Source organism: Channa argus, chromosome 5 (assembly GCF_033026475.1).
Source record: "Channa argus isolate prfri chromosome 5, Channa argus male v1.0, whole genome shotgun sequence".
In the NCBI taxonomy this organism is placed as follows: Eukaryota; Metazoa; Chordata; class Actinopteri; order Anabantiformes; family Channidae; genus Channa; species Channa argus.
This window is the reverse complement of record NC_090201.1, coordinates 2,730,866-2,754,706: the sequence shown is the minus strand read 5'-3', so window position 1 is coordinate 2,754,706 and position 23,841 is coordinate 2,730,866. Positions and strand designations below refer to the sequence as shown.

The 23,841-nt window shown below is 40.8% G+C and overlaps 1 protein-coding gene across 2 annotated transcripts; it reads right to left on the bottom strand.

The window, feature by feature from the left end:
• Positions 1-97: 97 nt before the first annotated feature.
• On the bottom strand, positions 98-23,200 carry atxn7l2a (ataxin 7-like 2a). 2 transcript variants are annotated; one of them, XM_067503824.1, is made up of 12 exons: positions 22,848-23,200; positions 18,418-18,645; positions 17,335-17,403; positions 16,256-16,589; positions 15,375-15,634; positions 11,119-11,148; positions 10,915-10,997; positions 6,317-6,528; positions 4,670-4,850; positions 3,867-3,988; positions 675-1,623; positions 98-369 (listed from the first exon to the last, which is right to left on the bottom strand). In XM_067503824.1, the coding sequence occupies exons 2-12, from the start codon at positions 18,545-18,547 to the stop codon at positions 352-354; spliced, it is 2,388 nt and encodes a 795-aa protein (XP_067359925.1). In that variant the 5' UTR covers positions 18,548-18,645; positions 22,848-23,200; the 3' UTR covers positions 98-351. The 2 variants fall into 2 exon arrangements, with proteins under 2 accessions (XP_067359925.1, XP_067359926.1); XM_067503825.1 differs by lacking the exons at positions 11,119-11,148; positions 22,848-23,200 and having other exon boundaries at positions 18,418-18,574.
• Between the last annotated feature and the right edge of the window lie 641 nt (positions 23,201-23,841).

Below are 23,841 nucleotides of genomic sequence, written 5' to 3'. Positions count from 1 at the left end.
CAAGTGTAAAGTACATTTTTAATCCATTTTATAAACCAACATATTTAATTTAGCAGCATAACAGATGGTCTTGAGGTATTTCTAAATCCATAGTCTGAATTCATCCCACCCTCCCACACCCAATTCTCCCTCATTCATCCATACAACACACACACACACACACACACACACACACACGCTCACACCAAGAGATCCATACTGCACTAATTCTGCACATACAGACACAACCTGACATACTTGAGCATAAGCTCAATAGACAAAAGACAAACACACATACATTTGAGTCCTGTTGCATCAGTCTTAGACTGAGCAGAGCTGGCTCCCTCATAGTGGCTTGTAAGGCAGGCACACTTAATGGTGCAGTTTTGGCTGTGGGACAGAAACGTTTCAGATGGTTACTTTCATTTTGGTAATTACTTTGTATATTCATTCAAAACTGATTTGGCAGCCACATGTAGGCCGGGAGTTAGTCTGGTAAGAACAACAATCAGTACTGTCTGCACAAACTATCATGGGTTTTGTATTACATTGTACAAAGTATTGTTAGATCTTTGTAATTAATGTTTAGCTGGGAACTTTTTACCACTTGGGAACAAGCAAAACATATTGTAACTTTGACTATCAAATCGATTTTCTTGTCATCTTTTGAGCTGTTGTCTCTCAACCACACTCACCTTTTGTGTGCCCAGTTTCTTCTCCACACCTCCAGCCAGGCCCCCACCTTTACTGTCCTTCCAGGGGTAGAAGTTAGAGCGTGGTGAGGAGGAGGTGGCAGAGCTGGAAGAGGAGGAGGGCTGGCGGTGCACTATGGGTTTGGAGGAAGGGGAGTGCTCCTCTATGCTTCCCCCTTTGCGCTTCTTCACCATCCCCTGATGCTCAAAGCCCCTCCCGCTACTCTGCCCGTGCAATCCTGAGTCCCCCACGCCCGCGCGGCTGTGGGAGTTGTTGGTGGTGGAGGAAAGGTCTGGGGGTGATGAATGACCCAGAGAAGGGTGTGTCCGTCTGTAGGTCCAGATCGCCTTAGCGGCGGGTGAGTGGGCCTCTGAGGGGCTAGGTTGGGGCCGGGGTTTGCTGCTGGGGGAAAGTGTGCCATTGGTCTGTCCATGTGGAAGAGGCGAGGGGATGGGGGTTTTAGAAGAGGAAGATGCGGAAGTGGCAGAGGGTGGGCGCCCCCTGTCCTGGAGGATGATGCAGTTCCTGTCGGGGCCTGAATGCTCCCCTTCCTGTGAAGGGGCTTTGCGCTTGCGCAGGGCGGCGGCAGCAGCAGCCTCCTCTCGCAGTTGCAGCATCTGCTTGCTGGGACGTCCCACTGGGTTCTTGGGTCGCCCCGAACCCACCTGACGCACCACCATTGGCTTCCCTGGGGACACCAGGTGGCCACCACTAAGATTGCTGCCACTGCCCCCAGAGTTTTCTGACTGTATGGCGGTCGGGGGTCTCCCTGGACCGCGACTGGAAGAAGACGACGATGCAGTTTTTAGGGAGGAGCTGATGTGACTTCCTGTGCGGATCTTAGAATGTAATGTTGATGAGGACATGGTGGCTATGGAGGAGGGAGACACAGATGGAATGGTCTTGGCTGAGGGAGGTGAAAACTGAAGATCTGAGGCTTGAGGTATTTTCCTGGATGGAGAGAGAAAAAAAACATCCATGAATATACATTAAACACATACATTGCTGAAAAAAATCTTTGCCCTTAATTTGTCTGATCACTTTATAAATGCGTCTTGTTTAAACTAACATTTTCAAAATAAAGTTTAGTCAAGACATTTCTTCTAAATTGCAGTGCCTGAGATCCAATATTTTAATATCCAGTATTTTTAAGCCCCGCTTAAGACAGAAATTGTACTTGATACAACGTGAGCAGATAAATAATTGACTCAACTGCGAGCAACTAATACTTAAAATGCAGCTTGTTGCTTTTGGACATTAACAGACAGGGATGAAGTAAATAATGCCACAAGATAAACTTCAGCATCACCCATTGTTTTTGCTGCTTACTGCCAGTTCTCAGACTTTTTATATTAGGACAACTTTAATCACTGATGCAACAACAAAATTTGTAACAAACCACTGATCTCACCCATTAACCCAGTAATAATATGAATAGCTAATTCAAATTTTAATGTATAGGTTATTTGCAATATTTTTATGCTTTTTTTATAACTTTGTATTCAACTTGCTTGTGTTTCTGTCTCTACTGTCACTATAAAGAAGATGAGGGCCAACGTATAAAACTACTTTTGCTGTAATAATGTTCATATTAGTGGTCTGATTTTTTTTTTTTAAAAAGACAAAGTTGGTTTCCCTAATATGTCTGATAATCTCACTACTAACCACTAAACGACTAAACTTCCTTTTTTGTTAATACCGAATGTAATTTCAATTTAGCATCAGTTGATATTCAGGGAAATCAGTCTCCATCTTCGTGACTCAGAAAACACCATCTGCTTCATCTATTAGTGACTAAGCAGTGGGTTACACTCAGGTTTATCTGGTGGTGGCACCAATACAGGATGTGATATAACTATGCCTATTCACTTATACTGGGTGAGAAACACAAAAAAAAACAACAACAACTTGATAGAAGTGGAGGAGGAGTGGTACAGTGGTACACTCACTGTGATTTTAAACACTTTCATTTGCCACAGTGCATTTTATGCATGTCTATAGTGACAGGCATAACAGAACATATGTCAATTTGCATCAGTAGAGACATTAGTAGGGCTGTCGTGTCATTCATTTTGTGGAGCTCCACATTTCCGAACCAGTTACATACACCTAGCAAGTCATTTGGGCCTCACTGGAATCGCTTTGATAACCATGTCCCATTACTTGTGGCCTATTCTGATTAGTTGATAAACAGACTTGTGTAGAAAATGTAGTATTTGCTTTTCGCAAACTTTGTGATTCAATCATATTTGTGATAAAATAGCCACTTTGAAAGGTGTTTTACAAAAGTACTCAGACCCTGAATTCAGTGTAGAGAGATGTAATAAGAGACTTGCCTTTAACAAACTCCAGTGTTATATAGGCAGTTTGCTTTGGATCATGATCTCACTGAAAGATGAGCATCACCTGTATCAAAATAGCTCCACTTTGGAGCAGGTTCATCTCATCCTTCCCTCAATTTGGACCATTCTCCCTGTCCCTCCTACTACGTAGCCCGCCTCTACAACATGCTGCTGGCACAACCATGCTTCACCACAGGCATGTTATTTAATAGATGAGGAGAATTTGGTGTTCAGACATTGTGCTTTAAATTTTTCCAAATGCCAGTCCTTCTAAACACTGGTCACAACTACTCTACACATTTTTCCCTTTACTCAAACTAGAGATTGTCTAAATATAAATGTGTATTGGATAAGTGTTAAGGAGATGTGTTAACCAGGTCCAAAATCACTGCAGAGCACTTCGTCACCTGAGCAAGACCCTTTTTGTTCTGCTACTTAGTTTTCACTTTCAACTCTAAGAGCAGCCCTCGTCATTGCAGAATGACTTAATTTCACAGTTATTGAGGCCACTGTTGTCCTAGGACCATTTAAAGCTTTAGAAAGGTTTTATCGTTTTATTGTGGAGGCCTATAGAGATCCTTGCACTTTATTTCTTGGTTTTTGTTCTGAAATGCAGTGTGTACATTGGAATCTTAGAAACACAGGTGTGCGCCTTCCAACAATATGTCCAATGAATTCAATTTGTCACAAGTTGGAGGTTCATCAAGGCAAGTCCACAATTTCCAGTGCCCTATCAAAGACTTAAATACTTTTGTCATTTAGATTTCAACAGATAAGCCTAAAGAGAAGCATAAGTGTAGCTTTGGCTAAATAAAGGCCAGTGAGACAGAACGGTGAGCTCAGGATTCTTACTTCCATAGATGGGCGCTGATGTGCTGCTCAAGCATGCTACTGAGAGCCGACCTCAGGTGGTGAAGTCTTCTATCAAATGTATAGATGCCATGACCCAACACATGGCTGCCGAATGAACACACCTAGAGAAAGAAGACTTATGTTACTTCGTTAAATTTAAAACACATTGGGAAAACTGATGGACAGTGGTGACATCTGAAATTGTGCATTATTCTGTGGCCTTACTATTTCATTGGTTTATTGTTTCCATGTTTTATTTATATTTCTGGGTAAAACTGAATCAAAATGACAACTACCAATCCAAATACCTGCCTACTTATCTCAATATTGATAGTGAAACAGCAAAAACCTAAAACATCGGAAAACCTTGGTTCAGTCGGAGGTGTCTTCTGTTAAAAGTAGAACTTTCTCTTCATATGTTTCAAGTACTTGTTCAAGGGGCTTTTGTTCCCTCTATAAATATGTGGTCTTAAACTAGCACCTTGAGACGATGATTCTTTGATGTGAATAAGCACTGTAGAAAGCGATTTTAAATCATGTAAAAGAAGCAGTTTTAACTTTTTACTAAATTGTAGTGTAATAGTAGTGGTGCATTAGTCCTGCTGATGTGTTACGTGTGCATCATGACAAATAAATAAAGAAGCCAGAGGCTTTTTGGGGAAAAAGAGGGCCAGAGATTAACATTATATATTTACAGTTACTAATTAATATATACATAAAAATACCATTTAGCAATGACTGTTAAAGTCGGTGATTAAATATAAAATCAAACATAAAAATCACGTCAGCTTCCAGATGCTCACCGCTAATGGTCTGGGGTGTGCAGCAGAGAAGGGGAAGTCTATTGTCTCCTCAGGTCCTTCTGCATCACTTTCATCACTTGAGATTCGTCCATGGACAAGAGGTGAGGGGGCTCTGAGACTTCCCTCATCCTGCCGCTGCTTCTCCTCCTCTGAGGTGCAGTCTGACACAGCTGGAGACCGACTGTAAATGACAATCAACTGTTGGTTTCCAGTGTACAATAATGTACTGATGCCGAGTCCCAACAACAGGATACGAACTTCCTGAACACAGTAATTGGCTCTGTTAATCAGACAGAAGCTGCTTTAGCAGCCTGGTCCATATGTTTGTAATTGTTTTCAATGAAAGTGAAGCATTGTCTTCGCTACTTTTGTATTTCTAAGCAGCCCTTCTATTTTTGAAGGAACGTGCAGACTATCTCCAATTGGAAATAAAAATCAAAAACAAACAAACAAAAAAACAACAATCATATATTGCTGAATTCATAGAGGAAAACAACTGACATCATTAGTGTTTTTTTTTTTTTCTATATAAAATCAGATGAATTAAGAGATTGACATTTAGCTCCTGATTCATCCTAAAATAAGCCACAAGTCAATCATCCTCCAGATGTTGCTCCTGGACAAACTTGTTGTACTCCCCCCCCCCCCCTCTCTCTCATTAACCCATACAAATCTCCCATTTCTCCTTTCAACATATTTGAGACCAGATTCTCATGTGTATCAGATGTTTGGAGGTCTTTAGATTAGTGAATAGGCTAAAGGCAGCGATTCAGGGGTTGCCTAGTAACAAAAAAAAAAATAAAAAAAAACTGCAGCAAGCTGCTTTTTTATTTTATTGTGCAGGCTTCAACAAAAGGCATTGCTCTGCCCCTCATGTTTTATGAGAAAGTACCATTTCTGATGCCTGGGCCTTAGCCCCCCCCATACAGTACAGTTATATTTCCTGTGCTTTGATTGGAAATCTGTGTCACTTGTTTATTTTCTTTTTGTTATTATTTAATAACCATATTAGTCATGATGTCTAAACCAGCACATCAGTTCCAACCACTTTGTGTTATACAAAATCCACACAGACATGGATTTGGGGGTTAATATAAATGGATGAACATACAATTAGCCATTATCCAACATGAGCTGCCCACCTTTGTGAACACATATCGCTACTATGAGTGGGATTTAAGATTTGCTATGTAGGAGGTGTATATCAATTGTTCCTTTAGTTATGACATTTCACATAGCCCCACAATAAGAGGCCGAGAAAAAGAAAGAGCGCGTGAGAAATTTAGCCAAGGATAATATGAGAGTGTTGCATTCAGTCAGTAGTTTGATGGTGAGTTGACAGTTTCTCAGTAGTTGTATATGCTGTATGGCAGCAGATTAGCAAATTTTGAACAAAGCTAAAAATTTATGTTTAACCAGATAAGGTGGTTAAAACAAACAATTGTTATTAGTTTGTGTGAGTGGGCAGTGTGGCTCTTTATAAATTATGGAAAAGAAATACAAGAGATAAATATTGTGTGTGGCCTTCAATAAAATAAAAAAATTTAAAAAACAGATTTTTTTCTTTTCATCACATTAATATAGAGATTAACAATTATAATGTCTAGAAATGTCACAGATGTCACTACAGACACAAAGGTTTTCGACCTGAAAGCAGGGAGGTTGGCCAGAGGTCTCCTGCAGTGTGGGACCCCAGCTTGCTCCCTAGGAGCCTCTGGGCTTGGGGATCGTCCGGTCGAGGAGCCTCCCTCCAGTGATTGGGCACCTTTCTCTCGAACCTTGGTTTTGAGTTCAGCCACCAGTTGGTCAAAGTTCTTGCTTCGGCCGACCACCTTCCTCCGCTGGTGAATTGAATGGATCTGAACAGCAGGACACAGGAAACAGCGGTTAGACTGGCTACCAATGGTTAAGAAGCTACATTTTGAATTGGAAGACATCCGATTGTCTTAGCACCCTGCCTTAAGCTGTGCTTGGAGAATACAACAAAGAGACAAATTAATAATGATTTAGTATAAGAAGTACATCATGTGTCTTAAAAAAACACATGAATCTAATGTGACTTGTAAAATCTTGTTTTATGAACCAATAATTTATTATTCAAATATGCATCTATGTTTTATTCTATTTAGTTAGATTACAATACAACAGACTGATCTTTTAAATTGTAACAATTTGATTAATGCTTTGACAATATGAGATGTTTCCTTCCCCAAGAGTAGGCAGAAGAGAAAACATGGCTTCTCCTACAGAGCAGGTGTAAGATGCAGCCCATCCCGTCCTGTCATTTTCTGTTAATCATCCCGTCTCTACCCAGCTGGGTGTGGCCTCTGTTATACACAACCACACACACACACACACACACACACACACACACACACACACACAACCATATAAAAGGTATCTTTCTGGAGCCATTTCACTTCTTAGTATCACTCAGGAGCTGTGGTTGCAGTTACATTCATTTGAGAACGTCTACTCTGATCTCAACATGTCAGTTGGCTCACTCAATGATGCCGATCCTGGCTGGTCTTGTAATTTGTGATGCATTTTGGGCTGATTATTTGAAGAATTTAAAAAACATATTCCATTAATAAGATAGAACTGCTTTGTATGCAAATTGGCACAAGATTCCTCGGTGTCTTGTAAATAACAATCAGGCCATCGTATGCAGTAAAAACCTTACATGAAACTTTTAAATGCAAAGATTGTTTGAATGTTTAAATATCATATGTAGGAAGGTACAAATTCTAATCCAACTTGTGCTGACACAATAATTAAAAAAAAAAAAAAGTATTCAAACGCCTTCACTTTTTGTACACTTAAAAATTTGATAAACTGTCCTCAAAAGCATTTTTGAGACCTCAGAGCTTTGATACCAATAGACAGCAACTGTGTGAAGCACGAACAAAAAAATAAATAACAGAAGTGGCTTGATCTCAAATGGAAAGGTAAGCTGATAACAGGAATGGCCTGTAAACCAACAATCTGTGACTAGTGTGAGACAGTCAAACCAGTTCTCCGTGTTTTGTCAGCCAAATACACAGACAGGAAATCTAGTTCCAGAAGGGCATTGACCTTTTGTCTACAATCGAGAACTGCTTACATTAGGGTCTGGGGTGGGATTTTTGCTCCCTAAAAAGGACACTTACATGCAATGTAAGGAACCAGTATACTCGTAGACATCAGATTTCTTGGCTAATTGTGGAACTGCATTTACATGCACTTAAGAAACTTGGTTACTGGAAATCTGTGTATACATGCAGCAGCAGAGTAATCAGATTTCTCCTCCACCTCTGATTTACTTCGGAGGCCTGGCTCACAGTTTTCAAACTGTATAGTGACCAATGGAGAAACCAGAATAGAAACCTGGTTATGCATATACATGGCAAAGAAATCTGCATTTTCCAGCAAATCTACCTGGGGAAATGCATAATCCCCTACCCAGATCTCGGAAACCAGGCTTCCTGTTTACGTCACAGTTAGGATATCGGCTTTCTCAGGAAAGCCAACTGTCATCTAAGTCTATGTAAATGCACACCAACTAAAACTGTTAAAAAGACTTGTTTCATCTTTAACTGCAAGGTGATCCATACCATCATAGCTGATGCTAAAAATTTTATTATATGGTAAACGTTCTGCACTTATATAGCACTTTTCTACCTATTGGAACTCAAAGCAATTAACACTGCTTCTTATTCTCCCATTCACACACACACTCATACACTGATGGGGGAGCTGCTATGCTGCTGGCCAACATTCACTGGGAGCAACTAAGTTGGGGATCAGTGTCTTGCTCAAGGACATTTTGACATGTGACCGGAGAAGCCGGGTATCAAACCAACAACGTCGGGATTGATGGACAACCAGTCAATCTCCTGCACCACAGTCGCATTGAAGGCTAAGGTTAACATTAATATTTTATTCAGTGTTAATAACAATCAAGCTATGTTAGTAAGTACATGTTAGTGAACATAATTGCTATGCATAGTAATTCCGATGAGCAGCAAAAATGCATTAGACCAGTTGAATCTGGATGTTAGAGGCTTGCAAAGTCAGATGTATCACTTGGAAAGAGATGCTGTAGGCAGCCATTGGAATTGTGCTTGGCATTAGTGTTACAGGAAAAGCAGAGATGTATACACATGTATACAGTGACACAATAACATCAATCTGAAGTTGCTTTCTAGCCTAAGGAAAAGCCAAAATCTTAGGTTCTTAGAAGAGTTGCAAGTTGAACCAATTCTCAACTGATACTAGCATCAGCCCAGAACTAGTACCTAGTTCAGGCTGGTCAAAAAAACTGTTCAAGAAAACTTCCGTGGCAGCAGAACTAATTGGAAAGAAGGCCACCAAGGCAACAGTTTATTCATGTGTCTACAATGAAACAGACTGAGGGGAGTTGGACTTTCTGTTTGCCTACTGGCATTTTAAGTATTAAAGCATGAGGGAAAAGATTCTTTGGTCTAATAAAACAAAAGCATTCTACTCTTTGGGCAAAAAGCATTATGTCTGCTGAACACCAGGTAATGCAGCCAAATGCAGCCATGTCTTTGTGGAAAACCTGCTCCAGTGTAAATGCAACATGAGACTGGTGACAGTTCACGTTGCACAACAATGGCCTGAAACAAACAGCCAAGACAACACTGGGGTGGCCTCAGGACAAATCTCTGAGTGTTCCTGAGTGGTCCAAGTCCTGACTTAAATACCACAAATAACTGTAGCGAGATCCGATGACACTTCAGACACCTTCCATTCAATCTGACAGAGTTGGAAAATATTACAATAAACTGCCTCAAGCCTGGTACAAAAAGCTTGTAGAAACCCACCCAAGAAGACTTTAAGCTGAAGTTTCTGCTTTTAGACTTCTTTTGAGAAGCTTTTAAGCAACACTGTAGTAAGGGTCTCAATACTTTTGTAAAAGAGAGCATTTAGTTTTTTATTTTTCATACATTGAGACTGGCACCAAGGATGTCCCTGATGGCTGGGTAGGGCCCCACCTCACGGGTTGGGATTCAAACCCGCTGCCATCTGCATCCAAACCTAATGCTTTACCACCGACTCACCAGGCCCCCGATCAACAGCTTTTGCCTTGTAACTTCAGGGGTCACCACAGCAGGACGTGTTCTGCGCGATGATTTAGCATGAGTTTCTATGCTGGATGCCCTTACTGTCTCAAGCCTCCCATTTTATCCGGGCTTGGGAGCAGCACTAAGGTGGCCCTCGGTGGCTGGGTCGGAAAAATGGTAAACAGTTTACTCCTTAAATTTTACTTAACAGGACCTTATCCCTATACATAAAAGCCATATATTTGATTTTATTTATAAATGCAAACTTCGCTCACGACTGCAAAATCCACAACTACATCATTTTAGCACGTCCCAGACATCACACCTTCCCCTAAAACGCTGCACTTTCCATGTAGCTCCTTGTTTGTCAGAGTCTAATCCTTTTCTGCCTTCTACCAAAACACTTCAATAAATACAACATTAAAAAATAATAAAACTCCCAGTTCAGATTCGGGAAACAGACACACTCTTAAGTCTAGGCTTAAAACCTTCCTCTTTGATAAAGCATATAGTTAGGTATAGTTATGGTGCTATAGGCTTAGACTGGTGAGGGACCCACCCCATTGATGCACTGAGCCCCTTTCCTCCTCTTGTCCCTCTTTCCTCTCCTCTCACCCCACAATTGTCCCTACTGTATCACATCAACTTTGTGTGTTTTCTCCTGTAGTTGTCCCCCTCTCTCTGTCCCTTTCTGCAGGTGTCCCCGGCTTTGGAGCTGTGTGTTTTCCAGTGTGGAGCTACTGGTCCTAACAACCTGCCTGAGGTTTTGTAATACATTTGTTATGCAACTGACCTGTGAATCACTACAACAACTAACATCTTTTTTCTTTTAAATATCTGCTACAACCTACATTTTTCATCTGGCATATGTCTGCATTAAGGCACAATGGAAAAATGATATATTGGCTGTTACTTATTGGCTGTGTGAGTAATGAAGACCACAAATTTACAACCTACTTTCTTGCTGTCATGTGCAGAAAATGGGTCAAAAGCAAAGTGGACAGGACTTCATATTGAAAGTGTGCTTCTCAATATTTTACTGAAGTCCACCAAGAACCAGACCAAAAAAAAAACAAAAAAAAACACAATATGAAACAAGGAAAAATGCACAGACATGAAAACCTTGATTAGAAGAAATAGGGTATCACTCTGCAGAATGGGAGGGTGTTTGGAGCTTACATTGCATGTGAGGAGGCGAGTACAGACTTTCTTCCTGTCGGGGTCCAGGACGCCACAGTGTTTGTCCAAGTCACACTCCCTTTCTGAGGACACAAACAGAGCACCTTGACTTAACATCGTAACATCACAGAGACAACAAAAAACGTGAAATAATAACAACAAATACAGTTTCACTAGTGCTTTATTATATGGAATTCCTCCTACCTGGGTGTTTTTGACTACTTGACAGCCTCTCTAAAGAGAAAATGTTGCAGATACATTTTTAAGTTATACGTCTCACACATATCAATGTAAAAGAAGAATACATATACTTTTAAACAGAGGCCTTCTGCAGGTGCAGATGAACTTGATTCAACTTTGAGCTAATAATACATGGGCCCACTAAAAACACAACCAGCTTAATCTCGTTTAACAACTGGTAAAGACAGCAAAATAAATTGTCACCATGTTAATACAACCCCAATTCCAAAAACGTTAGGGGGATTTGTCAACCTATATAAATCAGAATGCAATGATTTGTAAATCTCATCAACTCATACTTTATTTACAATAGAACATTGTATCAGATGTTAAAACCTAGAAATTTTAACATTTCATGGAAACTATTAACTCATTTTGAATTTAATGGCAGCAACACATCTCAAAAAAGTTGGAATAGGGAGATGTTGACCGTTTTTTAGCACGTTCCTTCAATGACTGTAAATGTCTGGGAAGTGAGGAGACCAGTTACTGGAGTTTTAGGAGAGGAATGTTGTCCCATTCCCGTCCGATGCATGATTCTAGCTGTTCAGCTGTCCTGGGCCTGTGGATGTTTCGTTTTATGATGTGCCAAATGTTTTCTATTGGTGCAGGTGGGCCAGTTCTGTACCTGGACTCTTCTCCTGCAAAGCCATGCTGTTGTTATGGATGCAGTATCTGGTTTAGCTTTGTTTTGCTGAAATATCCAAGGCCCATCCTGAAAGAGACAACGTATTGACGGGAGCATATGTTGCCCTCAGACCATTTTAAATGAGCTTTGATCCAGAGAACAGGGCGGCGTTTCTGGATTGTGTTCATATATGGCTTCTTCTTTGCATGATACAGCTTTAACTTATATTTATGGATTGCACAGTAAACCGTGTTCACAGACAGTGATTTCTGGAAGTGTTCCTGAGCCCATGCAGGGATGTCCATTAGAGCATCAGGCCTGTTTTTATAGCAGTGCCGTCTGAGGGCCAGAAGATCACACGCATCCAATTTTGACCTTCTTTCTTCTCACTTGTGGACAGACATTCCTCCTGACTCTCTGAATCTTTTGATGTTATTATATACTGTAGATAGTGGGACCTTCAAAGTCTTAGCAATTTTACCTCGAGGAACATTTTTCTGAAATTGTTCCACAACTTTTATATGTGGTTTGTCACAGATTGGTTAACCTCTGCCCAGTTTTACGTTTGAGAGGCTCTGCATCTCTGAAATGCTGCTTTTATACCCAGTCATGTTACTGACATGTTGCCAATTAACCGAATTAGTTGTCAGATTTGTGGTAATTACTTTTCCAGCTTTTTGTTTCCCCTCTTCCAACATTTCTGACATGTCTTGCTGCCATCACATTCATAATAAGCCAATATTTTCAATATAATTATAAGATTTCTTAGTTTGAACATCTGATATGTTGTTTATGTTCTACTGTAAATTAAATAAGGGTTTAAGAGATTTGTAAATCACTGCATTGTTTTTATTTACATTTACACATCCTCCCAACTTTTTTAAAACCGGGTTTGTATTTTTCAGTTGTTTTAAAAGTATATGCCTCATAAAAGTATAAACTGTGCTAAGCGCTTCATAGGACATACAAACTTGAAGGCTGCCATCCTGCTATGTCATTAATTCACACATAAAACATAGGAAGATGTTTAGATGCATAGTACACTAGGTGCCATAAAGAGTTTACCTTTCTCAACAGCAGGAAAATGTTCACAATTCACTTCAGAAATATAAGGACTTCATCTGAATTAATTTGGTGATTATGAGTGATACAGAAATTGACTTAATTACAATATACAGCATAAGCTACATAAGAATTAAATGCTATATTATTCTGTTCAACATCATCATGACTTCCAATTTACTGATTGGAATTTGTGATTTTAGGCTTCATTTTGAGGCATAGTTCACAGAAGCTTCTACATTCCTATAGTTGGGAAAGTGTAAAAAATCTCAGGGTCTTTATTCAGGTCTGTCACTTTACAAAGATTTTTTTCACATGTAACATGATGTCTACAACATCATGTACTCTTAACATTCCAATTCCAATCATTCCTGGCCATCTGCAGCAACTAGCAGATTTGATTACATTTGTGTTTTGTTTGATGTTTTCTGAAATTCTTTTCCCTCCCATATAGTTTTTGTGAATAAAAGATTCAAAAAAAGTGAAACAGACAGCCACAATTTTAGGGGTTTTGATTATGTTAATAATCAAATCTGAAAAAATTAACTGCAATCATATAAATCTACAATTTTAAAATTTATAATTACATAGAGGAAGGAACAAGATGAAATTGTGTTTGTTGTTGTTTGGTGGAAAAGTCATTATGAAGAGCAGGTAGAGGCAGGGAGACACAAACTGATTATAGTTAGGAAAGAGCTAAGTCTGTCAGGTCTTTGCTATGAGAATCACTCCTGAAAATTGCACTGAAAGATAAGGTGGAGGTAAAATACTTCAGAGAAGTACTTTACAAGAAAGTTAGGTATTAAGCCTCCCACTCCTTTCAGCCAGGAGTCAGGCTACTTCAAGGAAAATGTTTGATGCCACTGTTTTACTAAACTAAGTGCAAATTATAGTGACCATGACCTTTGTAGTTTTACACAGTGGTAGGGTTCTAAACAGTTTTAAAACAAGTATGAAAAATAGGCAAGGTCTCAATTTGCAACCCCAGAAAATTGAACTTTTTATATTTTTTGGTGACTTAAAACTAAAGCCAGGGTATGAACTGAATTGGTGATATGGAGAATCATTACACCCCTAACTAACAGAAAATTAGAATGTCATTTGTCCATTAAAGGATCATGTAGTTCACATCCCAACAATAAGTGTTAAAACTGATGATTTCAATAATGCATTAGTCATTGGCGCTCAAGGCCATCATTTTCATAAAATAACTGAACTGTATATCTGTTTGATTGACATGGCCAAAATTGTCAGCTGTGGCAAACTCAAATCCACAGCTTCTTACGTGTTACGCTTTGTTCACAACTCAAAAAAAGTTATGGCTGGTTGTCCATGAACACAGCACGTTGCTTTATTTTTGTTGGGCGCCTGTCAGAAGCTGTTGCTGTGCTGCTAGCTAATGTTAAAGAACGCTTATACTGATTTTGAACTTCTTTTGGTTCTAGTTTGGGTAGCACATGTACATAAATGCTATTAAACTTCCCTTTTATTTAACTATATTAAAATCTCTTTCTACTTCTAGTTGAAAAACGCCTCCAGATGACATCACTTGGAGGAACCTTCAGGTCAGATTATGTCATCTTGTTGCTCATACTGTAGTTTGTAATCCTAGTCAACCAAGTTTGCCAAAGCTCGCCCAGATGACGCACGAAGCAGAAAATATAGCGAAGTCATGGGGAAGTTTAAAAGCATTAATGTACATTTACACACTACAATAAAGCCATAGAAAGCAAGCTCAAAATTTGTGAAGTAAAAAAGAAAAAAAAAGAAAAAAAAAAAGTTTCTGCTACTTTTGCCCTCACTATTCTCCAGAAAGGATCTTTCTAATGCTGGTCCATCTGATCAGCACAAGTGAGTAGATGAAATCTTCCATTTTCCGAGACCAAAATATAAATTAAAAATGATATGCATAATATGAAACAGATATCAATACTCGATATACATTATTATACTACATGGCCCTGGACCTGAAATCTACACTCCAGTGGATGCAATCATGTCAATAATAGAAGTTGTATTATTCTTTTATTTCTTAATACTTTAGCCTTTAAACTTAACATTATGAAGTTTAAATGCTAAACTGAATTTAGTGTGGACCTCAGACATTGGCCATAAAGAAAACATAAAAAGAAACAATGTAGAAAATCTATGGATCCTCTAACGTCATAGCATGAACATATACTCGCTGTTAAGTATGTGTATGCCTACACAAAGTGGTACTTTCATATAGTCCACATTGATTTAGAGCATCAATTGTGCATTTATTTATACTGTTTTCTCCAACGTGATCTCAAAATTAACTTGTTTTTATTTATGTCGTGGAAAAAGCATAAGTTCATGAGAAACAAATGTCTTTGTTGGTCAGGGATGATTAGGCCTGAGTCTGTCCCCTTGCAGCTAACCTTTTAAATCCTTAGGACATTTACAAACTACGCAAGGAGGTATGTGACACAAACAATGCTGCCATCGTTTATGCATACATATTGGTAAAGCTTTTACATGTTTACTTAATTGCGCCCTCTGTACTCACTTGAGGCCACTTTGTTGTACGGTCTTGGAATCCGGTGGCCTGGCACTCCAGAATTCAATGAGGAGTCCTTCCTCTGGCCCTGGCTTGGGGCCCTCTCACTGGGTGAAGGCCTACCAGGTGGTGTGACTCCATGCGGCCAGGGGGGATCTCTGAGTGATGGAGGTGGAGAACTCATTGGAGGCTCCAGAGGTGGTGGCTGCTTGAATACTGACAACTCTGTGTGGCTGCTTTGGGAGGAAGTCTTCTCCATTGGGGAATGTCTGAGCGATGGGAGAGAAGGGGGAAAGTATAAACTTAGCATTTGGGTAAACTGAAGGAGGTTTATCAAAGCTGACAACATTGGGATTGGATCTGATTAGTTGAGGATCAGACAGAAATAGAAACTGTTTATATTCAGTTAGTGCTTAAGTGTCCCTGGGCAAGACACTGAACCCAAAACAGCCCATCCCCAGCTGCGCAGCGTCGGTTCGAAGCCCGGTAGAAATTGGGGAAAGTTGCGTCAGGAAGGGCATCCGGCGTAAAAAATGTGCCAAATCAACACGTAGACAAATGATCCGCTGTGGCGACCCTGAACTCACAGGATATGCCAAAATGACAAAAAACTAAAGTGTGTATAGAGGACTTTTGGACAGCCAACCCTAGGACACAGACAGGCTAGCTGTTTCCTCCCTTTTTTAGGCTTTTTGTTAAGCTAACTGGCTGTAGGTTGTAATCCTATGTTTTATTGGACACATATGAAAGTGGGATTTCTTTCCTCATCTGATTCTCGTTTTATCACCTACTCTGTTTGTTCTTTACTATTTCTAAAAATAATTCAAAGCACTTCACTCAAATGTCTACTGTGTTACCCATAAACTCAGCTTGCCCTACTCTGCTCTTACCGTACTCCATCTTTGGAGTTCTTGGAGTGTCTGTACTGGGGTGGAGTAGAAGGTGAAGGTGGAGCTCCCCGTAGCTGCCCAACCCCCTGGCCTCGACCCTCCCAGGATGAAGCAGAAGCAGCATTAGTCCCATGGGAAGGAGAATGACTGTGGTGGGACCTTTGCTGGGGCGCAGGGGTGGGAGAGCGCAGTCTGGCATACAGCTTGGCCAGAGGGCCGTGTCTCCGCTCGCAGTGCTTTTCAAAGGCCTGTGGCTTCACTACTTGGCCACAATGGCTGCACACCACCAAGTAGAAGTCATCGTGGCCAGGGTAAAGGCCAAAGATGGACATGTCTAGGAGGAAGGTGAAGAGGAGCAGTGAAGAGGAGAATGAACAAAATGAATGCACATATCAGTCTGCAGAAGACCAAAGAGGGCAATGACAACTTATGAGACACCCAGGGATAACATTATAATATAAAAAGATGATAGATCTCATTTTTAAAAGTCCCACTGAAGTTTGATACAGTTGACGAATTGTGTGTATGTGCAGTATTAGTAGGTCAGCCTAATTGTCAAAGTAAAACAAATGCACAAAACCAGGGTCATTTTTTGATGCCCATCCTGTTTTTTTGTCCTGTACATCTACATGTGCTGTAGATGCAGCTTGGGTGGATGAAGTGAAACTAACTCACAAATACTATTAAGGTACTACTGATTTATCACTTCATGCTCTGACACACTCAAATACACAAAAAGGAAGAGCAATATCAGACAGCTGCTGCTACAGACAGCTAGGTGAGCTTCCAGAGGGAACCTAAGCACAAAACTACAAATACTTAATACTATACTTGGTCTTTGTAAAGCATAAGCTCCATAACTACCCATCATCTCTAGGCAAGGCTGGACACCAAAGTGAAGCTAATACACAGTTCATTGAGACTTTACAAGCCATTATATCTACATAGGAATACAAGCGCGCGCACACACACACACACACACTAGTTAGATTATTAATTTATGCTTTCGGGTTTTCAGATATGCCAAACAGTCATAGCTCATGACTGTGTCTTGTAGATGTAGACTATTACAGACTTACCCTCTTTACTGAGTGACATGGCCTCTGCAGCCTTTTTGCCATTCTTGCTGCAATCGTCCACGTCGGGTCCTGTAAAATCATATTTTACACAGAGGTTTTATTAACCCACTTTGGATGTCAGATGTTTTCCAAAACTTGTCTGTCGGGTTCGCCGGCACACAAATTCTGCACAGAAACAGGCCTTTAAGCTGTGTTATTTAAAGGACTGATTTGCAGGTCAACTGCTTCAACAATGACTGCTGCTGGTCAGGGTTTTTTCTACTACCGTTTGACATAGTTTGTTAACAATAAGAAGCTAATGGTATTGTGGTGGAGGAGGACTTGATACTTATGAACAGAGTAGCACTTGGAGGAATGCCAGACAATGAGTGAGAGCACATACTTAAATCTGGAAAGGGCATGGGCACTTTTGGAGCAGATTTCATACATATGATGTTTACTGGTGTTAACGTCGGATAAATGGGGGCGGCGGCACAGTTAATCAAATGAGAACAATAAAATGAAGCGATTGAACGCGAAGTAACGATTGCTAATATCAAAGGCTGGGCCAGCATTTACATGGTGGCAACAGCATCAGACTCCTCCTCCGTCACCGGTGTCTACTCTGAATCCTCCTGCTGCTGCTGCTGCTGCTGCTGCTGCTGCTACCGTTAGCATGCTATTGCTAACTACCACATCGTCTGGCTTTCTTGCTAGCCAGCTAGCCTAGCTTTCCACAGCAAGAAGTTGCTCGCCCAACCATCCACACTACCCTCCTTCCGCTCTGATGCGACCGCTGACCGGCTGGTTTAACCAAACTGAAACGCATCCCATAAGCGCTGGCAGCTTGTTTCGTGGCCATGGCCGTAAACCCCCACTACAATGGCTATATCTGAACAACTATCACTTATTTTGTCTTGAAGGCAGCATATTCTGTGGGAGCTGGGAAAGAGCAACATGTTACCCACCCAGCGCTAGGACCCGGCAGGGTCTTTGTTTGGGTAACATGGTTAGCTCTGTCCTCCGTTTCCACGGAAATAAACTCCGGTGCTTTGGTTAAATGGCTTCGTAGCTGCCAGTGTTTGCGTCAAGATGCTTCCTTACCATCCGCCGTTGTCACACCGGCCCACTCGGCCCAGGCAGTCCAGCTTTGACCCACGAAATCATCGAGGCTAGGCACCCGCCGATCCAGAGCAGCCATTACTTTTACTGCGCGTTCACGCACCGCCATCATCAGTGCGCGGCAAGCCACTTACGTCATATGTCGCGCTCTCGACAGGATAGGAACTTCCTGCGTGCGCGTTCTTGGGACACCCACACACATGCACGGGGCTGGAACAGAAAGTGTGGAAAACCACTTTCAAAAATTGCTGATGAACATTACTTTGTGGCCTGCGAGTTTTTAAACGTTGTGATGTGAAGAAAACATGATAAAGGCGTTTGAAGAAAACTCAAAAACTTCTAAATAGAAATTAACCAATAGACACAAGACATTTTAACATACATACATTAGCCACAACATTAAATTTATAAATGTGAGGTTTTACCCACCATATTTAAAATTGATGAGGGGGATAAAACATTAGAACCGCACCGGTTCTTATAACGCACGCCAGTGTGTCTCCAGTACCTACTTTGACCTCAATCATAAACACACAGTAGAATTATCACCTGTATGAATGAACCTAGAAACTGAGAAATTATGTTTTAAAAATAGAATTTATGACAAAGCTGCTATATTTAATTGCATTAAATTGCACAGGTGTACCTAATGTTGTGGCTGATTGGTGTATGGAGAGACATTAAAATGCTATCTGCAAATCTAGGTGCATTATTTTACATCACACCACATATTATCACAATAACAGATTTCAAAAAAATTCACTTGGAAAACACCCTGGATGTCCTACATCACCTACCCGCTGTGCACATCTTGTCCACATTAAAAATAAAGCGTTCAACAGACCAGACCATTGTGGCACTGGGGACTTTGCCCCAAAATGTTAAGTGGCAGACTGTACTAAACATTCCTTTCAGATTGAATCGTGTTCATTCTTGTGCACATCACATGAGTCACTGAGCTGATATTTACCTGTGCGTGAGTCATATTTATAATCAGTGACATGACAGAGGTGTAGGACATTAGGTGTGCCTATATTTATACATATTGAGTGTTCAGTGGGAGACTGAAGCACAGTGTGTCCTTATGGTAATCAGAGATCACAGGTCATCACATGTGAACACACCTTCCCTTTTGCTAATCCCCTTAAGAGGTTAAGCCTCACACAGCTTATCAGAGGCATTCTACAACACAAACTCAGGTTACCATGATGATGTGATTTTAATATAAATCACATGTAAAGTCATTAAATCACATCAGTGAATGTATATGTATTGATGGATGGATTTTATGCTAGGAGGAAACAGATTTACAGTGCATCCAAAAAGTATTCACAGCGATTAACATTTTATGTTACAACCTTATTCCGAAATGGTTTAAATTCATTGTTTTCCTTAATGTTCTACCAACAATACTCCATAATGACAACGTGAAAGAAGTGTGTTTGAAAACTTTGCAAATTTATTAAAAATTAAAAAAAGAAAACATAGGGAAAAAAAATCACAGGTACATAATGTTGTTTGAGCTCCGGTGCATCCTGTTTCCACTGATTATCCTTGAGATTTTTCTACAACTTGATTGGAGTCCACCTGTGTAAATTCAGTTGATTGGACATGATTTGGAAAACTATACACCTGTCTATATAAAAGGTCCCACAGTTATTCCATGTCAGAGCACAAACAAAGGCAGGAAGTCCAAGGAATGGTCTGCAGATCTCTGAGACAGGACTATATCAAGGCACAGACTTGAAGAAGGGTACAGAAAAAAACTCTGCAGCACTGAAGGTCGCAATGAGCACAGTGGCCTCCATCATCTGTAAATGGAATGATTTTGAAACCACTAGCACTCTTCCTAGAGCAGGCCGGTCATCTGGCCAAACTGAGCGATTGAGAAAGAAGGGCCAGGGAGGTGACCAAGAACCTGATGGTCACTCTGAAAGAGCTCCCGCATTTCTCTGTGGAGAGAGGAGAGGAGAACCTTCCAGAAGAACAATCATCTCTGCAGCACGCCACCAATCAGACCTGGATGGTAGTGGCCAGATGGAAATCACTCCTCAGTAAAAGGCACATGACAGCCCACCTGAAGGAATGTCAGAGCATGAGAAACAAATATCTCTGGACTAATGAAACAAAGACAGAACTCTTTGGCCTGAATGGCAAGTGTCAGGTCTGGAGGAAACCAGACACCGCTCACAACCTGGCCATACAGTCTACAGTAAAGCATGGTGGTGGCGGCATCATGCTGTGGGGATGTTTTTCAGCGGCAGTAACTGGGACACTAGTCGGGATGGAAGGACAAATGAATGCAGCAGTGTACGGCGACATCCTTGATAAAAACCTGTTCCAGCACACTCTGGACTTCAGACCGGGGAAGTGGTTCACCTTTCAACAGGACAATGACCCTAAGCACAGAGCCAAGATAACAAAGAAGTGGCTACGGGGCAACTCTGTGAATGTCCTTGAGTGGCACAGCCAGAGCCCAGACGTGAACCCGATTGAACATCTCTGGAGAGATCTGAAAATGGCTGTGCACCAACACTCCCCATCCAACCTGATGGAGCTTGAGAGGTACTGCAAGGAAGAATGGGAGAAACAAATTGTGCCAAGCTTGTGGCATCATACTGAGAAAGCATTGAGGATGTAATTGGTGCTAAAGGTGCTTTAACGAAGTATTAAGCAAAGGCTGTAAATACTTATGTACATGTGATTTTTATGTTTTTTTTATTTTTAACACCTTTGCAAAGATTTCAAACTTCTTTCACGTTGTCATTATGGGGTATTTTTGTAGAATTTTGAGGAACAAAGAATGATACATTTTGGAATAAGGATGTAACGTAAAATATGGAAAAAGTGCAGCGCTGGGAAGACTTTCTGGATGCAGTGTATCTTGTACAGAAATGGGAGTTATCCAAATAACTCTATATACAAAAAAGCCAGTACATAATGTCACTTAAAATGTATACGAGTGCACAACCTTCATTGACAACATGTTGGGAGGTTGCATCTGCTCTAGACAATATTTTGCAATATGTTCAGTAGCCACAGATTTGTGCAATAATATGAAACAGATTGTTTTTGCTTAAGTGCACTTTCCAGTTTCTGCTAAAGTTGTCTGTGTTAGTTGGAAACAGTAAACGGTCATATCTAAAATAATACATGTGCATAAGACTTACTGGCTGCTGTCACCGTTTCTGTAAGGAGAGATCCGCCTTATAAACTGAGAGATCAGGGACAAAACCCAGACATTATGCTATATAAGATTTTATGGCCACAACGTTTCAATCAAATATCGTCCACCTATAGTTTTCAGTGCTAAATTCCCCTTTTCCGCTTGAACAGTTTCAATTGAGCTTTGTTGTTTGTAACCAACCCACTGCTCTCTTCAATGTTTAAAGAGCAACTAGTTAGAAAAATGTAGAGTTGTAAAGAAATACATGATTTTCTGCACAGCTGCAATACAGTTATTACTTATATTTACAGACTGTGTAGTTGTTTTAAACACACACATTCTATTTCCCATCCATCCGCGTCGTTTCTGATAAACTCTACACATTATTTTGTGCGCACGCGCGCACACACACGCGGGCACCGAAGTGAGGAAATTCATTGACTTAATGCATTCTATAGCCCCTCGCCCCAAACCCTAGCACGAACCTAATGTATACTTCAAACCCTAAAACTAACTGCCGACCCTCTAAGGGCCCTTTGAAGGGCTCCAGGAACACGAGGATTGTCCTCACTTTGTCAAAATGTCCTCATTTCAGTGGTAGAACATTCAAACCAGCCCTCACTCAGCTGTTCAAACACACCCACAGACACAACACATAGTTGTCCAATTGTTATCACGAAGTCTGAAAAAGCAACTTCCTTTAAATGCGGTAACGTATATTGCTTTTCTTTTTCCTCTAAAGCCAAAGTTAATGAACCATCAACGGCTGCCCTATTCAAGCTGGGAGGTTATTACGAGATCTAACATTATTCTGTTCAGAAATATTTTCATACAAATTACTTTGCTAATAATTGGTTATAAAACCTTTATTTTAAAAAATAATCCTTTAAAACACGGGTTCAGCAAAGAGCAAACTATATTAAATAAACACCCACCCACAAAAACGGTCTCCACATACCATAAATCTGGTCTTGCTGGAAAAATTTTTTTTTTTTTGCACCTTTGTTTTTACGCACATGTATTGCTGCTCTGTACAGTAGGTAACGCACTCACTGTACCGGTCGGTGCTGCTCCTTGTCCCTGTCTCACCGTGTTGTGTTGCTTTTGCACCAAACGTTTGTTTGTACATTTGCACTTGTATGTACTTTGTGTCATCATCGGTGTTATGTTGACCTATGTAGCATCTTGTTTCGTTCCACTGTGTACTTGTGCTGTATATGGCTGAAATGACAAGAAAAAAACTCACTGGACTTGACTAACAGACGTGGGTTCGGCTCAAACCTCCAGTGTGCTTCTAATCACCGAGGGAGAAAAAAAAAAAAAAAAAAAACCCTTCTTGGTTGAACGGCTTTGCTGTATTTTAAGAGTTGCCAAACCAAAAAGCTGATGACCACTTCACCCTGCCTTAAAAATAGTGATGGGTCGGGGCGTGTATCAAGCGCAAAGATCGAAACCCCGCATCGATGTGTATCGCGTTGAGAAAAGGCACGTGACCGATACAGCTGCTGTGTCGTTAAGGAAGTGAAGCGCCAAATTGTGTTTATCGGAAAGCGCTACTTTTGACTGTGTTCGTGCTGAGAGGACACTTTGTTTGGTGACGTTTGTATTAGTTTTTGGGCCCAACATGCAACGAAAACGCATCTTTCTTAATAAAAATGTGTAAACCCCTTATCCCCCCCTCACATATGTACACAAGAACTTCCACTTTTGTCATAAATGACAAACATAAATTTCACACATTTATCCACATGTCAGAAGAGATGAACCAAGTTCAGTCTCCACACACACACACACACACACACACACACACACACACACACACACACACACACACACACACACACACACACACACACACACACACACACACACACACACACACACACACACACACACACACACACACACACACACACACACACACACACACACACACACACACACACACACACACACACTTTACCCTGCAGATGTTATTAAGCGACACACAAACCCAGTGTCAACACGGTCTCAGTACAGTTAGGGAACTGTTCCGTACACTCAGTGAGGCATCACGGACTGTGTGGTGGCGGAGTCCTCACAGCTACAAGGTCCCCGGTTCCAATCTACCAACTGGCTGCGGACTCTGTGTAGATTGTGCATGTTCTCCCTGTGCGTGCGTTTCCTTCCACAGTCCAAACACAAGTTAGGTTAATTGGTAAGTCTGAATCTGAGCTAAGATGAAATATGCTACAAAGGGT